At 67.5% G+C, this 17253-nt stretch overlaps 1 protein-coding gene across 1 annotated transcript; it reads left to right on the top strand.

The window, feature by feature from the left end:
* Positions 1–4: 4 nt before the first annotated feature.
* ATG2A (autophagy related 2A) lies at positions 5–16895 on the top strand (the record flags this gene model as incomplete). Its single annotated transcript, XM_080635811.1, has 38 exons — positions 5–431; positions 518–602; positions 709–826; positions 911–1009; positions 1971–2100; positions 2231–2322; positions 2405–2453; positions 2541–2700; positions 2925–3051; positions 3338–3436; positions 3777–3914; positions 4150–4348; positions 4804–4891; positions 5119–5215; positions 5650–5792; positions 6162–6286; positions 6380–6519; positions 7258–7387; positions 7585–7766; positions 8483–8563; positions 8969–9075; positions 9419–9511; positions 10034–10104; positions 10214–10293; positions 10804–10971; positions 11065–11167; positions 11268–11458; positions 11983–12206; positions 12922–13024; positions 13296–13547; positions 13636–13743; positions 13840–13924; positions 14025–14088; positions 14475–14544; positions 14620–14702; positions 15808–15929; positions 16017–16147; positions 16568–16895. Coding segments are annotated over 38 exons (4935 nt in total), but the record flags the coding sequence as incomplete, so codon positions are not given.
* Between the last annotated feature and the right edge of the window lie 358 nt (positions 16896–17253).

Genomic DNA, 17253 nt, shown 5'->3' with positions numbered 1-17253 from the left:
CCGTTCCCCTCCTCCGGTCCCCGTTCCCCCTCCTCCGGTCCCGTTTCCCCTCTCCGGTTCCGTCTCTCGCTTCCACTCTTGTCTCTCCTCTCCGATCACGTCCTTCACTCTCCGGTCCCGTCTTTCCCTATCCGGTACCGTGCGTGTCCCCCCCCCGTCCCATCACTGGTCCCATGTCACCCCCCCCCGTCGCCCTCTGTCACCCTTCCTATGGGTCCCCCACCCTCTGGTCCGTCACCCCCCGGGGTCTCCTCTTCCAACCCCCCCTCTCCCGTCCCCTCGTCCCTTTGTGCCCCCCCCTCATTGCCCCGTGTCCCCGCAGGGCAGCGGGGGGCCCGGGGGCTGCTCCCCCACCATCGTCCCGGCGAGACCCCCCCGCAGAGCCGCCCCCCTGGAGGGGCTGGAGGCGCTGGCCTTGACCATCGATGGAGGTGAGGAAATAAAGGGGGGTTGGGGTTGGGGGTCGGGGGGGGCACATCTCGAACAGCCCCCCCCATTGTGCCCCCCCCCGCCTTAGTGCTGCGCCGGCTGCGGGTGGAGCTGGAGGACACGGAGCTGCGCTTGGAGCTGCCGGGGGGGGCCCTGGAGCTGCGGCTGCCAAGGTGGGGAGGGGGCCGGGGGGGGGTCACTGAGGGGGTGCAAGGAGGGGGGGTTGAGGCTACTGAGGGTGCCCCGATGGGGATGTGACCCCCCCATGTCCTTTCCTAGGGTTCAATATGAGGACGAGGGGGGGCCGGGCCCGGGGCCCCCCCCGGTGCTGCTCAAGGGGCTGCGCTTTGGGGACCTGCGGCTGCTGTGGCAGGAGCTGCCCCCCCCCGGGGCTCTGGTAGGGGTCACCCATCACCCCCCCCCGGGATCCCCCCTATAGGACCCCAATTGTGACCACTCCCCCCCCGGGTCTTGCCCCCAGGAGGCCGCCACCCCCCCCCCGGTCCCGGTGGGGCTCAGCCCCGGCCCCTCCCGGCTCTCCCTGAGGCTGAAGCAGAACCAGGCCCTGCCGGGCCCTGCGGTGGGTGTGGGGCACCCATGGGTGCGAGGCGGGGGGGGATCCTGGGGGTCATTTAGGGGTGCAGGAGGGTGCTGGGGTCATTTATAGGTGCAGGGGTGTCCTGGGGGTCATTTATGGGTGCAGGAGGGTGCTGGGGTCATTTATAGGTGCAGGGGTGTCCTAGGGGTCATTTATGGGTGCAGGAGGGTGCTGGGGGTCATTTATAGGTGCAGGGGTGTCCTAGGGGTCATTTATGGGTGCAGGAGGGTGCTGGGGGTCATTTATAGGTGCAGGGGTGTCCTAGGGTCATTTATGGGTGCAGGAGGGTGCTGGGGGTCATTTATGGGTGCAGGGGGGGCCCTAGGAGTCAGTTCTAGGTGCAAGTGAGTGTCTTGGGGGTGCTGGGTGTCGTTTGTGGGTGCAGGAGGGTGCTGGGGGTCATTTATAGGTGCGGGGGGGGGGAGTCCTGGGCATTGTTTATAGGTGGGGGGGATGTATTGGGGGTCACTGATGGGTGCCGGGGGGGTCGCTGTGGGGTTTGGGGGTGCCATGGGGAGGTGCAGGCTTTGGGGTGCTGATGGCCCTGGGGGGGGTGCAGGTGGAGGTGCAGGGGGAGGTGGGGGCCCTGCACTTGCTGCTGCCCCCCCCTCTGCTGGAGGCCCTGTTTGGGCTGCTGGGGACCTTCGACCCCCCTGGTGAGTGACCCCCAAATCTGGGGCCCTGGAGGGGGGGCACCCCAATGGTCTATGGGGGGGGTGTTTTGGGGGTGGGGACTCCCCCAATACCCGGGTCCCTTTGGGGAGGGGGATTTGGAGTGTTCCCGGGGGGGTTTGGGGGGGTCTCTTTGGGGGTCCATTGGGGGGGGGTAACTTTGGGAGGGGTCCTTTATGGGATGTTTGGGAGTGTTTGGGGGGGTCCCATTGGTGGGGGGGGTTTGGGGGTGCTTCGGGCTGCAGTGCCCCCCCCATCACCGGCTCCCCAGATCCCGGCCTCCCCCCTCGGGGCGCAGCCGCCCCCTGGGCCCCAGGACCTGGAGCTGATTGAGCGGGAGCTGAGCCGCTGCCTGCGGGGGGGGGACCCCCCCGGCCCCCCCCGGGGACCCCCTGGTGCAGGTGAGACCCTGGGGGGCCAGGAGAAGGTGTTGGGGGATGGGGGGGGCACTGGAAGCACCATTGGGTGCTCTGGGGGGGTCTTCGGGTGCTCGGGGGGGTTGTAACCCCTTCTCCCCCCCCACCCCACCAGAGCTGTTCTACTCCATGACGGGCTCCCTGGGGGGGCAGAGCTCGGCCCCCCCCGAGGCTACGCCCCCCCCCAGCCCCTCCCCCAGCGTTGTGGTGAGTGATGGAGGGGTTGGGGGGTGCTCTGCAGGGGATGGGGGAGGGCAGCAGCATTGACCCCCCCTGTGCCCCCCCCTAGGGCAGCCCCCGGTTCCATCCCCCATCCCCCCAGTGCTCACCCCCACCCGGTAAGTGCGGGGGGGGGGGGGGGATTGGTCAATGGGGGGGGGTCACTTGGGGTGTCATCCCCCCCCCCATCACTGCCGCTGTCACAGGGCAGGGCCCCCCCCGCCCGGGGGGCTGCCGGGTGCGGGTGACCCTGGGCACGGTGACGCTGGCGCTGCCCCAGCCAGGCTGTGCCCCCCCCCCCGGGGACGAGCAGCTCCTATGGGGGGTGCTGGGCGGAGGCCATGCCCTGCCCATCCCCCACCTCAGGTATGTGACCCCGAAATCCGAAGTCCCCCCCCCTTTGTCACCTGAATTGTCCCCTTCTTCCTTCCCCTTTGTGTCCCTCCTCCATCATGTGCTACCCCCTCTGGTTCCCTGTCTCCTCTCATTCTGCTGTGTCCCCCCCCATTATAAGTCTTTTGCCCCCCCCCACGTCCTTTTTCCCCCTTTCCCCCCATGCCTCCCCCCCACTGACCCGTGCCCCCCCCCAGGCTGCAGGCAGGGGGTGCACAGGGGGGGCTGGAGCTGGGCACCGCGGGGGGGCCCCGGGGGCACCTCGGGGTCGCCCGCATGGAGCTGACGGAGGAGCTGCCGGGGGCGGAGCCGCACCGCCTGCAGGTGGGCGGGGCCAATGGGAAGGGGCGGGGCCAGTGCAGGGGGCGGGGTTTGGGAGGGGGTGGGCAATGGGAAGGGGCTGATGGGGTGGAGCTTAAAAGAGGAGGGGCTGATGGGGTGGAGCCTGGCAGTGGGTGAGGCTTGGGTAAAGGGGCGGAGCTTAAAAGGGGCGGGTCTTCATGGTGCGGTGCTATTGGGGGCATGTCTGTGGGAGGGGGCGTGGCCTTGCACGTATAAAGCCGGTTGGGGGTGGAGCCATCTGTGGCCCCGCCCCTAACCCCGCCCCCAGGTGCTGCGGTTCCCCCCCGCCTCTCCCCCGACCCAGCCTTGCCTGCGCCTGCACTACGGCCCCCCCACCCCTCCTGGTCCTGGGGAGCCCCCCCTGAAGGTGAGTGGGGTTGGGGGGGCCCCGGTGCCCCCGAGGTGGGATGGGGGGGTCCAAATCACCAGAGAGGGGGGAAAGTACCCCGGGGGGGTCCACACCCACCCCTACCCCATCAGGACACCCCATGGGCCTGCTCTGTGGCCCCCCACCAGCCCCTATTTATCAAGATCCTTGCCCCCCAACACCTCAAGTCCCTGTGCCCCCCCATGTGAACCCTGTGACTGCCCAAAGCACTCCATGACCCCCATTGACTCCCCCAGCCTCCATCTTGGCCCTCTGGTGACCCCCCCTCCGGGTCCCCCTGTGATCCCCCCGACCCCCCCTGACCCCCAGTGCCCCCCAGGAGCCGCCCCCCCCGCGGGAGCTGTCGCTGGAGCTCAGCCCCATGGAGAGCGACCTGGACCTGGGGCTTATTGAGCGCTTTGGCCCCGCCCTCACTGGCTTAGGCCACGCCTCCTGCAAGGACACGCCCCCTGGAGAGGTGGGCGGGGCTTAAAGTTGGAGGGGCGTCAATGAGGGGAGGGGACTTACGGGGAAAGGGGGCGTGGCTTGTTAATGGGTGGGGTCAGGGATGGGTAAAGGGGCGGAGCTTGCGCGGTAGGCGGGGTTTGTGCTAATGAACGGGGACTTCGGGTGGGTCAATGGGTGGCTGTGGGCGGGGCGGGGGTGGAGCCTCTTGGGGGCGTGCCCTACATTGACTCCGCCCCCTTCCCCAGGAGTGGGCGTGGCCTCGCCTGCGGTGGGCGGCGCCGAGGGCCGTGCTGCGGCTGCGGCTGCCCCGGGTCGATCTCCGCCCCCCCCCATTGCGGGGCCCCCCCCCGAGCCTGCGCCCCGAGAGCCTGAGGCTGGAGCTGGGGGGGCCCCGCGGTGCGGGGGGGGCGCGGGGGGGGGCGCTGGTCTGCTCCCGCCTCCTGGGTGAGGGGGATATGGGGGGGTCTTGGGGGGGGGTCTTGGTCTGCATCTATCACCTGGGGGGGGATATGGGGGGTTTTGGGGGGGGGCCTTGGTCTGCATCTGTCACCTGTAGGGGGGGATAGTGGAGGATCTTTGTGGGGGGCTTTTGGGGGGAGGGGGTCCTGGTGTGCATGTGTCTCCTGGGGGGGGGGGGGGATATGGGGGGTACGGGGGAAGGGGGAGTGGGGGCACTGGGGAGGTGTTGGGGGGTCATAAGGGGATGCAGAGTGATGGGGGGACATGAAGTGGGGGGGCATGGGGGTACATGAGGTGTCATGGGGGGGCACAGGGGGAGCCTGGGTGGATGTGACTGGAACAAGGGGGACATTGTGGGATGGGAGGGGGGGCTTGTTCCCATGTCCTGGGGTGGCTATGGGGGTCTCGGCTGTGACACCCCCCCCATGTCCCCCCCCCAGTGGTGTACGAGGCCGAGGACATGGGCGCCATCCCCTGCCTGTGCGTGGAGCCCGGACCCGGCCCTGGGAGCACCCGCATCCTGCCCACGTGAGGGGGCACCCATGGGGCAGGGGGGGCACCCATGGGGTGCTGAGGGGGGGGGTCCTGGATATTGGGGTCCCTCGGATTGGAGGGCGGGGGCAGGATGTGGATGTTGGGGTCCCCCAGGTACCTCTTTGGTCCCTTTTTGGGGGGTCACCTGGGTGCTGGGGGGGGTGTTGGGGTGTCCGTGTCCCCCCCATGTGTGGAGGCGGACACCTGGGTGGGTCCCACAGGCTGGAGGTGATGGTGCCCGACCCCCCCTCAGGGGCCCCCCCCGGACCTCCCCTGAGCCCCTTCTCGGCCCAGCGCAGCATCTATGAGAGCCACGAGGTGAGGGCACCCCCGGGGGGGGGGCCCTGTGGGGATGGGAGGGGGTGGGGGGGGGGGGGGCCTCAGGGATATTGGAGATCCGGGGGGGGGGGCGCGGGGTGTCTCATTGGGGCCATTGGGGGTCCCTGGTGCCATTGAGGGGGGGTCTCTGGAGGGGGCCTTTGGGGGTCCCTGTGGGATTTGGGGGGGGTCTCCAGGGATCCCTATGGATTCTGGGGGGATCTTTTGGGAGCCCTGGGGGGGGGTTGGGGGTATCCCTAGGGCTATTGGGGGTCTCTGGTAGGGGGGCTGAGGGGTTCTTTGTGGCGGTCCGTATGGGTCTCACACCCCCCATTTGATCCCCCCCCATTGGGGCTCTTCGGGGGGGGGTGAGGGGTTCTTTGAGGGGTCCCTATGGTTCTCATCCCCCCTTCTGATCCCCCCCCCCCCCCAAGTTGGTGCTGCCGGGGACACCCCAGGAGCTGGGGGCGTTCGTGGGGGGGGCACTGGGGGGGGCCCCCTGCAGCCTGCGGCTGACGCTGCCCCGGGCCCACCTCCGCCTGCGCCCCCCCGCGCTGCTGCAGCGACTCTACAGCAGGTTGGGGGGGGTCCTGGGGGGGCTTTTGGGGGTGTCCCTAAGGTGGGGGTTCTATGGGGGGGTCCCTTGGATGAGGAATCCTTTGGTTGGTGGGTCCCAATTGGGGGTGGGACACTTGGGGGTCCTGCCGGGGGGGGGGGGGGGGGCGCAAGTTCGGGGTGTTTTGAGCACCCCACTTTTGGGGGCTGTGATTTTGGGGGGGGTTATTTTGGCGTGCCCAGATTTTGGGTGCTTCGAGGGGGGTGGAGGGGGAGTTTGAGGGTTCTGATTTGGGGGGGGTTGGGGGGTCCCTGGTTTTGGGGGGTTCTTCAGTGGTGGCGGTGCCTCCTCCCACCCCCCAGTAACGTTTCCATTCCCTTTCCCCCAAAGAATCAATGAGCTCCTGCTGTGGGAACCGGCTGGCCCCGCCCCCTCCGGAAGCCACGCCCCCAGCGCAGGCTCCGCCCCCCCCAGCTCTGACACCTTCAAGCCCTGCAAATCAGCCCCGGGCACGGGTGAGCGGGGGGGGGGGGACGGGACGGGACCTGGGACCCCCCCAAAACCCGCACCCGGGTCCCCATTGACCCCCCCCCTCTGGCCCCCCCCAGACTCCGAGGAGGAGGACGAAGAGGAGGATGACGAAGGCCCCGCGGTGCCCCCGGGGGCCACGGCCGCCCCCCCCCAGAGCAGCGTCGTTGTCCTCATCACTGTCCCATGGGGACGGGTCACGGCCGATTGTCACCCAATGGTGTGTCCGGGGCACCCATTGGCACCTATTGTCACCCAGTGTCACGCATTGGCACCCACATACATCCACTGTCACCCATTGGCACTCATTGTCACCCAGTGTCACCCATTGGCACCCATCGGCACTCACTGTCACCTATTGACACCCATTGGCATCCAGTGTCAACCATTGGCCCTCACAGTCACCCCTTGGCACCCACTGTCACCCATTGTCACCCACATGCACCCAGCATCACCTATTGGCACCCAGTGTCACCCATTGGCACCCAGGGTCACCCCCAGACCCTCTCCATCACCCCTGCTTCACTTTGGGGTCCCCATGCCCCCCCCCCGTGTTCCCCTTTGTGTGCCTTGGGGGTCCCAAGCCCCCTTCAGGTCCCCCTTTATCCCCCCCAGTGTCACTTTTGGGCCACCCCCAGTCCCCTTTATGTCACTTGGGGATACCCTGAGCCCCCCCGGGACCCCCCCATCACCCCCTGTCCCTTTGGGGTCACCCCAGTCCCTCTCCATCACCCCTGTGTCCCCATGGGCCCCCCTGTGTCCCCCTTTGTGTCACTTGGGGGTCTGCAACCCCCCCCGGGGTCCCCTGAGCCCCCCAATAACCCCCCCCGGGACCCCCCCCGTCACCCTGGGTCCCTTTGGGGTCACCCTGGACTCTCCCCTTTGTGTCACTTGGGGGGGGGGGCAACCCCCCCCATGACCTGAAGTGACCCCGTCTTTCTCTTCCCCCCCCCCCCAGGAGGGGTCACCGGGGTCACGGCTGGTGCTGGAGGTGGGGGAGGGGCAGGTCTGCCTCGTGCCCGCCCCGGGGGGGCGCCGGGGGGGGACCGGAGCCTGCGCTGAGGTCATGGAGCTGCGGCTGTGGCACGGTACGGAGGGGGGGGGGACCGGAGGGGGGGGGTCTGAAATAGAGGGGGGGGGACCCCGAAATTGGGGGGGGGGGGCGAAATGCATGGGAAAAGGCCAAATGGGGGGGGGGGGGGTGGTTTGGGGGGGTCTTTGTGGTTGGGGGGGGTCGGGGCTTCAGCCCCCCCCTCACTGTTTCCCCCCCCCCCCCCCCATCCAGGACCGGTGCCGGAGGAGGGGGGGGAGGAGCTGGAGGTGCCGGGGGGGGCGGGGCCGCCCCCCCCTCTGCAGCTTGTGATTGGTCCATGGGAGGAGCCGGGCCCCCCGCCCGAGGCCCCCCCGGATCCCCGGATGTTGGTGCTGGCGCTGGAGAGTGACCTGAGCCCCCCCGGGGACACGCGGGTGAGGGGACGTGGGGGGGTTTGGGGGCAATAGAGGGACATGGGGGGGCAATGGGGGGACATGGGGGGGTTTGGGGGCAATAAAGGGACATGGGGGAGCTATGGGGGGACATGGGGGGGCAATGGGGGGGCATGGGGGGGCAATGGGGGGACATGGGGGGGTTTGGGGGCAATAGAGGGCAATGGGGGGGCAATGGGGGGGCATGGGGGGGCAATGGGGGGACATGGGGGGGTTTGGGGGCAATAAAGGGACGTGGGGGGGCTATGGGGGGGCAATGGGGAGACATGGGGGGGTTTGGGGGCAATAAAGGGACGTGGGGGGGCTATGGGGGGGCAATGGGGGGACATGGGGGGGTTTGGGGGCAATAAAGGGACGTGGGGGGGCTATGGGGGGGCAATAGGGGGACATGGGGGGGCTATGGGGGGGCAATGGGGGGGACATGAGGGGGTTTGGGGGCAATAGAGGGCAATGGGGGGGCAATGGGGGGGCATAGGGGGGCAATGGGGGGACATGGGGGGGTTTGGGGGCAATAAAGGGACGTGGGGGGGCTACGGGGGGGCAATGGGGGGACATGGGGGGGTTTGGGGGCAATAAAGGGACATGGGGGGGCAATGGGGGGACATGGGGGGGTTGGGGGCAATAAAGGGACATGGGGAGGCAATGGGGGGGGCAGTAGGGGGCCATTGGTGATCCCCTCCCCTTGTCCCCCCCCCCAGGAGCTGGTGGTGTCGGTGGCCCTGCAGGGGGCGCTGTTGCAGCACCGCGCCGCCCCCCCCGCGCAGCATTGGTTCAGCCAGGTGGGGGGGGGGGGAGGTTTGGGATGGCCCATTTGGGGTGGGGGGGTGGGGGGGCTCAGTTTGGGGGTCCCCAGTTGGTTGGAGACATTGGGGGGGTCCCTGTTTTGGGGTCCCCATTGGGTGGGGGGTGTTGGGGGAGGTCCCTGTTGGGGGTGCTTTGGGGGTACCCCTGTTTGGGGGTGCCCATTGCAGGGGGTGTTTGGGGGGTCCCTATTTTAGGGTCTCCATTAGAAGGTGTTTGGGGTCCTATGGGGGGTCCCCCTGTTTGGGGGTCCCTCTTTTGGGGTGCCTACTGGGGGGGTGCTTGGAGAGTTCTTATTGGGGGGTGCCTATTTTGGGGTCCCCATTGGGGGGGCTTTTGGGGGTGCCCATTTTGGTGGTTCCCATCCCTGCCCCCCCCCGCAGCTCCTGGCACTGCTGGCACTGGAGGAGGAGGCGGTTTTGGGGTACCCGGCACCGACCCCCCTGACCCGGCTGCACCTGCACCTGCGCCGCTGCGGCCTCCACTACCGGTGGGGGCCCCCCATGGAGGGGGGGGGGGGCACAAATGCTGGTCCTTTAGTGGGGAGACCCCTTTATATGGGTCCCTTTGGGGGGGGCACCCCAATGTGTTGGGTTGGGGGGGCCTTTGCGATGGGGGGGGGGGAGGTTAAATGGGGAGGGGGGCGCTCAGAATGAGGGGGACCCTGAAATGGGGGTGTCTTGGGGGGGTCCCTGGTTTTGGGGTCCCCTTTGGGTGGGGGCACCCCAAAGAGGTGCCGTTGTCCATTGGGGGGGTTTGCACCCCAATATAGGGGTCCTTGGCGGGGGTATTGAGGTCCCCCCCTGACACCCCCCGTGCCCCCTCCCTTCCAGGCCCCCCCCTCTCCCCCTGCGTGTCCTGGTCACCGCTGAGACCCTCAGTGTCACCAGCAGCAGCGTCCCCGACACCAGCACCTTCCTGCTGCGGTGAGGGGGGGGCACCCCAATAATGGGGGGGGATATCCCAGCATGGGGGGGTACCCCAATATGGGGGGCACCCCAATAATGGGGGGGATACTCCAGCATGGGGGGGTACCCCAATATGGGGGGCACCCCAATAATGGGGGGGATACTCCAGCATGGGGGGGTACCCCAATATGGGGGGCACCCCAATAATGGGGGGGATACTCCAGCATGGGGGGGGCACCCCAATATGGGAGGCACCCCAATAATGGGGGGGATACTCCAGCATGGGGGGGTACCCCAATATGGGGGGCACCCCAATAATGGGGGGGGGATATCCCAGCATGGGGGGGTACCCCAATATGGGGGGCACCCCAATAATGGGGGGGATACTCCAGCATGGGGGGGTACCCCAATATGGGGGGCACCCCAATAATGGGGGGGATACTCCAGCATGGGGGGGCACCCCACTATGGGGGGTACATGGGGGGGGATTGAGGCTGATAGTGATGGGGGGGTCCCCAACATGAGTGGCGCCCCCTGCAGGCTGCTGGTGGACGATGGCGCCGTGCTCCTGAGTGACCAATGGCGGGAGGCGAAGCTGGAGCTGCAGAGAGGTACCGGGACCCCCCCCCCCCACACACACACACATTGGGACCCCCTCCGGGAACCCCCTCCGAGCAGGGACCCCCAGACCCCATGGACCCCTTCCTCCCCACCCCATAGATTTCATCTGCGTCCTGGACGTCGACTTCCTGGAGCTGGTGCTGAGCTCGTGGAAGGGCAACGGGGATGGGCAGAGCCCGGTCAGTTGGGGGGCAGCTGTGGGGCAGAGGGGCCTGGGGGCTGAGATGGGAGCTGTGGGGTAGCCATGGGGCTGGGGAGCTGAGATGGGGTTGGGGGGCTGGGAAAGAGGTCGTGGGGAAGAGTGGGAGTGGGGGACCAGCAGCAGTTGCTATGGGGCAGAGCCTGGTCAGTTGGGGGGCAGCCATGGGGCAGAGCCTGGCAGTTGGGGGCAGAGCCCAGGCAGCTGGGGGGCAGACGGCACTGGGGGCTGAAATGGGAGCTGTGGGGTAGCCATGGGGCAGGGAGGCTGAGATGAGGTTGGGGAGCTGAGAGATCATGAGGCAGAGTGGGAGCTGGGGGGCAGCGGGAGTTGCTGTGGGGCAGAGACTGCTCCATGGGGCAGAGGAGGCCATAGGGTGCAGGGAGCAAGCAGAGGGAACTGCTATGGGGCGCAGGAGGCTCAGCGGGGCTCTGTGGGTCGCCGTGGGGCTCTGTGGGGCGCTATGGGGCAGCCTGACCCACTCCTCCAGCCGTGTCCTCGGGATGAGCTGCGCCTGGCGCCCGCCCGCCTGCGGGCCCGGACCTGCCCCGACAGCGCCGCCGCCATTGCCCAGCTCCTGCAGCACCTCTCCAGCCCCACAGCGCGCCCCACAGCCAGCCCCACACCTGGCCCTGCCCCAGCCCATGGGGACCCCCAGGTGAGTGTGGGGTGGGGGCGCTGGGACCCCCCCTCACTGGGACCCCCAAGTGGGGCTGTGAGGACCCCATTGCTGAGCCTCCTCCAACCTCAGGCCCCCCCCCACGGCCCCCCCACGGCCACCATCAACCAGCAGGACCTGACGGACGCCCTGCGCGATGCCCCACGGCTGCCCCATGGCACCCCACAGCCCCCAGGTATGGCCGGGGGGGGAGCCACAGGCACTTGGGGGGCAGATGTGGGTCCACTGGTGCTGCCATGGGGGGCTGACTCTCCCCGCTCCCTTGCACCCCATAGACGAGGCCCCGCCGCCCCCCCTGCCCCCTCCAGTCTCCATGTACCTGTTCCCGGGTGAGGGGGGGCCCCGGCCCCATGGCTGCCCCATAGCGGCTGCCCCGGCCCCCCCTGCGCCGCCCCCAGCCCCACTGGGGAGCAGCAGCAGCCCCGATGCCGACGGCTTTTGCATCCTGGAGGCCCCCCCGAGCCCTGTGAGTGGGGGGGCAATGGGGGGGTGTTGGGGGGGCCCTGAATGAGAGGGGACCCTGAAATGGGGGGTCCCAGGAGGGTAATGGGGGTCCTGGGTGGGTCCTTATGGGGTGACAATGGGGGCACTGGGGGGAGGTCTCTATGGGGTGACAATGGAGGTCCTGGGGGGGGTTGCTATGGAGGCAATGGGCACTGGGGTGATGATGGGGTCGGTTGGGGGACTGCTGTGGGGTGATAGTAGGGGTCAACAGGGGGTCGCTATGGGGTGACAAGGGGGGCACTGGGGAGTTGCTATGGGGTGGCAAGGGGGTCGCTATAGGGTGACAATGGGGGCACTGGGGGGGCCGCTATGAGGTGATAATGGGGGTCAATGGGGATGTCACTATGGGGTGACAATGGGGTCATGATGGGGTGACAGTGGGATCACTGGGGGGGTCGCTATGGGGTGACAGTGGGGATCAATGGGGTGTCCCTATGGGGTGACAATGGTGTCACGTGGGTGACAGTGGGGTCACGTGGTCACCAGGCTGCGGAGGGCGCCCCCTGCCTGCGCTGGCTGGCGCCGGGGCCGCTGCGCCTCCTCGAGGGGCACTTCGGGCCCGGGGGGGGGGGCGGCGGGAGCCGGGATCGGCTGCGGCCCCCCCCGGGGCTGCCCCCGCCGCGGGAACGGCTCCTCCTGCGCGACGCGAGCCTGCGCTGGCAGCTCTTCGGGGGGCGGGACTTCGGGGCAGGCCCCGCCCCCGCCGCGCGGTGAGACCACGCCCCCTAACGGGGAAGGGGCTACAACACAAAGAACGCCCCTATAAGGAAAGGGGGCGTGGCTTAGCGGGGGAAGGCGGGGTTACTGTGTAGACCACGCCCCCCTAGCGGCAAAAGGGGTGTCTTGGTGGTGGGCGGAGCTACGGCACAAATAATGGCCTCTAAAAGGAAAGGGGCGTGGCTTACCCGCGGTAGGCGGGGCTGAAGGTGTAGACCACGCCCCTAAAGGGAATGAGGGCGTGGCTTAAGTATGAGTGGGTGGAACTGAGACGCAAACGCGCACTTAAAGGAAAGGGGGCGGGGCTATGACACAAACCGCATGCCCTAATGAGGAAGGGGGCGTGGCTTTACGGGGTGGGCGGGGCTACGGTACAAACCGCACCCTCATAGGGGATGGGGAGGAGCTTGACTGCAGATGGGCGGGGCTACGGCGGGGACCAAGCCCCCTATGTGGAAAGAGGGTGTGACTTGAACGGGGGGGGGGGGGGCCACGTGCAGGAACGTGCTGGAAGTGGGCGGGGCTAAAGGACAGGGTGTGGCTCCTGGTGGGGGCGGGGTTAAAGCAAGCCACGCCCCCTCCATTAGTGGGAGGAGTCACTGGGGGAGAGTGGGTGGGGCTAAGGCCCAGGCTGCGCCCACTGCTGACCATATTCGGTGTGGGTATAGAGGAGGGGCGTGGCCTCCCGTGACCACGCCCCTCCTGCAGGCCACGCCGCGGAGGCCACGCCCCCTCTGGCCACGCCCCCTGGCGCAGCCGGGGGGGGCCCGGGCGCAGGCAGGACCTGCTGATGGAGCTGCACCTCGGCAAGGTGGGGATGGGGGGGTCCCATAAGGCCTGGGGTGGGGGGTAAAGGGGCTGTAATGTGGGCTTGGGGGGGGCTTATGGGTTTTTAGGGGGGGTAACAGGGTCCTGGGGGGGCACAGAGGGGGTTAATGTGTTCCGCGGGGGGCATTGGGTCTTGGGGGTGTCACTGGGGGTGCTGCTATGGGGCAATGGGAGGTTCCGGGGTGGGGGGGTGATGGGGATCAGTGGGGTCATTGCCCCCCCCCCCCCGTGTCGTCCCCCCCCCCCCGCTCCAGGTCAGCGTCCAGCACGAGACCTACGCAGAGGAGGCGTCGGAGGCGCAGCCGTGGGGCAGCCGTGGGGCAGGCGAGCGGCCGGGGGGGGCGGGCAGCAGCCGTGGGGCCGCCGTGGGGCCGGGCGAGCGCCCCACTGCCCGCCTGGTGCTGCTGGTGCAGGACCTGGAGCTGCGCGACCGCCTCGGCGGGGACGGGGCCCCCCCGTTCCTGAGCCGACACCCGCGGGGAGCACCCCCCCCGCAGCCCCCCACGGTGCGTGCAGAGACACCCCCCCCCCCCATTGACATCTCTGCCCCACAAGTGCCCCCCCCACCCCAACGCTGCCCCCCCTCTTTTCCAGCTGTGGGTCAAGGCCCTGCGGGTGCTCCCCCATCCGCCCCCCCCCGGGGGGGTCCCCGAGTGCTGCCTAAGGGTGGCCCTGGCACCGCTGCGCCTGCACATTGACCAGGTGGGGGTCACGGTTCTGGGGTGGGGGGGGGGGTCATGGGGCCCCCCAAGGCCCCCCCCTCACCCCCCCATCCCCTCATCCCCCCCCCCCCCCCAGGACGCCCTCCTCTTCCTCAGGGATTACGTCAGCAGCTTCATCGCACACATGGACCCCCCCGCGCCCCCCCCGGACCCCCCCCATGGTACCGGCCCAGGGGCACCTGTAGGTGCTGGGGGGGGGGCAGTGCTGGGCTCTGCTCCCCCCCTCCTCACCCCCCCCTCACTCTTCCCCCCCCCGCCAAGGTACCGGGGTCCCCCCAGGGCTGGAGGAGGAAGAGCCCGAAACTGAGAATCCGGTTTACTTCCGGTGTGGGAATAGGGGGGACAATGGGATGTGGGATATGGAGTATGGGATATTAGGTGTGGGATATGGGATGTGGGGTTTGGGGTATGGATATGGGGTATGGGATATGGGGTATGGATATGGGATATGGGGTATGGGATGTGGGGTATGGATATGAGATATCAGATATGGATATGGGGTATGGGATGTGGGATATGGGATATCAGATATATGTGGTGTGGGATAGGGGATATGGGGTATGGAGTATGAGATATGAGACATAGGGGTATGGAATATGGGATATGAGACATGGGATATGGGAGGTGGGAGATGGGATATGGGTATGGGGTATGGGGACACCCTGGCCCCCCCCATGTCGAGGTGTCCCCAGTGACCCATCCGTGTCCCAGCGAGTTCCGGTTCACAGCCGAGGTCCCGGTGTGGCTGGATTACCATGGGAAGCGCGTCAGCATGGAGCAGGTGAGGGGGGGTCATGGGGGGCCCGGGGGGGGTCATGGGGTGCTGTCACCCCGATGGTGACAGCCCTGTCCCCAGGGAGCGCTGGCTGGGATCCTCATTGGCCTGGCCCAGCTCAACTGCTGCCACCTGCGGCTGCGACGGCTCTGCCACCGGCATGGGTGAGACTGGGATGTGGGATATGGGGCATGGGATGTGGGGTATGGGATATGGGATATGGGGTACGGGATATGGGATATGGGATATGGGATATGGGGTATGGATATGGGATATGGGCTATGGGGTACAGGATATGGGATATGGGGTACGGGATATGGGATATGGGGTATGGGGTATGGGGTATGGGGTATGGGATATGGGGTATGGGATATGGGGTATGGGATATGGGGTATGGGGTATGGGATGTGGGATATGGGGCATGGGATATGGGGTATGGATATGGGATATGGGGTATGGGGTACAGGATATGGGATATGGGGTACGGGATATGGGATATGGGGTATGGGGTATGGGATATGGGGCATGGGATATGGGGTATGGGGTATGGGGTATGGGATATGGGGCATGGGATATGGGATATGGGGCATGGGATATGGGGTATGGGATATGAGGTATGGGATATGGGGTATGGGGTATGGGATGTGGGATATGGGGCATGGGATATGGGGTATGGGATATGGGGTATGGGATATGGGGTATGGGGTACAGGATATGGGATATGGGGTATGGGATATGGGATATGGGGTATGGGATATGGGGTATGGGGTACAGGATATGGGATATGGGGTATGGGATGTGGGATATGGGGCATGGGATATGGGATATGGGATATGGGGTATGGGATATGGGGTATGGGGTACAGGATATGGGATATGGGGTATGGGGTACAGGATATGGGGTATGGGGTATGGGATGTGGGATATGGGGCATGGGATATGGGATATGGGATATGGGGTATGGGATATGGGGTATGGGGTACAGGATATGGGATATGGGGTATGGGGTATGGGGTATGGGGTATGGGGTACAGGATATGGGGTATGGGGTATGGGGTATGGGGTATGGGGTACAGGATATGGGGTATGGGGTATGGGGTATGGGGTATGGGGTATGGGGTACAGGATATGGGATATGGGGTATGGGGTATGGGGTATGGGGTATGGGGTACAGGATATGGGGTATGGGGTATGGGGTATGGGGTACAGGATATGGGGTATGGGATGTGGAATGTGGGAGGTACTTTGGGTGTCCCCATTGCCCCCCCAGGCTCCTGGGCCTCAGCCGGGTTCTCTCCTTCGCGGTGTCCGAGTGGCTCCGGGACATCCGGTGTCACCAACTGCCGGGGCTGCTGGGGGGGGTGGCCCCGGTGCACGCGGTGCTGCGCCTCTGTGAGTGCCCCCAGTGACCCCCCCGTGTCCCCCCCCCCCCCCCCGTGTCCCGAGGTGACCTCATCCCCGTGTCCCCCCCCCCCCCAGGGCGGGCGCTGCGGGAGCTGCTGCTGCTGGGGACCCCCCCCGGGGGGGTGACGCGGGGGGTGACGGCCCTGGGGGCTGCCTCGGCCTCCGCTGCTGTCAGCCTCTGCTCCCGCCTGCTGCGGGCGCTGCAGGTGAGCACCGGGACCCCCCCAGCACCCCAAAACTGACCCTGGGACCCCCCCCGGCACCCCAAAACTGACCCTGGGACCCCCCCCGGCACCCCAAAACTGACCCTGGGACCCCCCCCCGCACCCCAAAACTGACCCTGGGACCCCCCAACCCCCCCCGGCACCCCAAAACTGACCCTGGGACCCCCCCCCGCACCCCCCCCAGCACCCCAAAACTGACCCTGGGACCCCCCCAGCCCCCCAGCACCCCAAAACTGACCCTGGGACCCCCCCACCCCCCCCAAGACCCCAAAACCTCCACTGGGACCCCCCTAAAACCCCTCCAGGACCCCAAAACCCCCCAGGGACCCCCTGGGCCCCCCCTATCCTGGGGGTGCTGGGGGGGGGTTGGGGTCCGGGATGCTCTGACCCCCCCCCCCCCAGGCGCTGGCTGAGGCCCTGTACGAGCTCGTGGCCCCCCCCACCCCCCCACGGGCCCTGGAGGCCCCCCCAGAGCCTTCAGGTGACCACCAGCAGGTACCGACCAGTAGGGACCAGTATGGGCTTGGGGGGGTCCCAGTGCATCCCAGTGCATCCCAGTTTGGGGTCCATTGAATCCCATTGTGGTCGGGGGTGGGGTTTGGGGCTCCCAGTATGAACTGGGAGGGGGGAAAGGGCTCCCAGTACCTCCCAGTTTGGGGTCAAGGGGATCCCAGTATGGGCTGGGGGAGGTCCCAGTATGGCCCGCTTTGAGGTCCATTGAATCCCATTGTGGTCGGGGGGGTTTGGGACTCCCAGTATGAACTAGGAGGGGAAAGGGCTCCCAGTACATCCCAGTTTGGGGTCCATTGGATCCCAGTATGGTCGAGGGCTGGGGGCTGGGGACTCTCAGTATGACCTGGGGGGGGGGGAAAGGGCTCCCAGTACCTCCCAGTTCGGGGTCAAGGGGATCCCAGTATGGCCATGGGGGTCCCAGTGTGTCCTAGTTGGGTGTTGGGAGGATCCCAGTACCTCCCAGTTTGGGGTCCATCGGATCCCAGTATGGTCGGGGGGGGGGCTGGGTGCTCCCAGTATGGGCTGGGGGCAGTTGAGACCGGTCCCAGTCCGGCGCAGTTTGGGGGTGGGGGAGG

The sequence above is a fragment of the Psittacula echo genome (genome assembly GCF_963264785.1).
Source record: "Psittacula echo genome assembly, chromosome: 28".
Classification (NCBI taxonomy): Eukaryota; Metazoa; Chordata; class Aves; order Psittaciformes; family Psittacidae; genus Psittacula; species Psittacula echo.
Note: the sequence above shows the minus strand (reverse complement) of the source record. Positions and strands in the feature narration are given on the sequence as shown.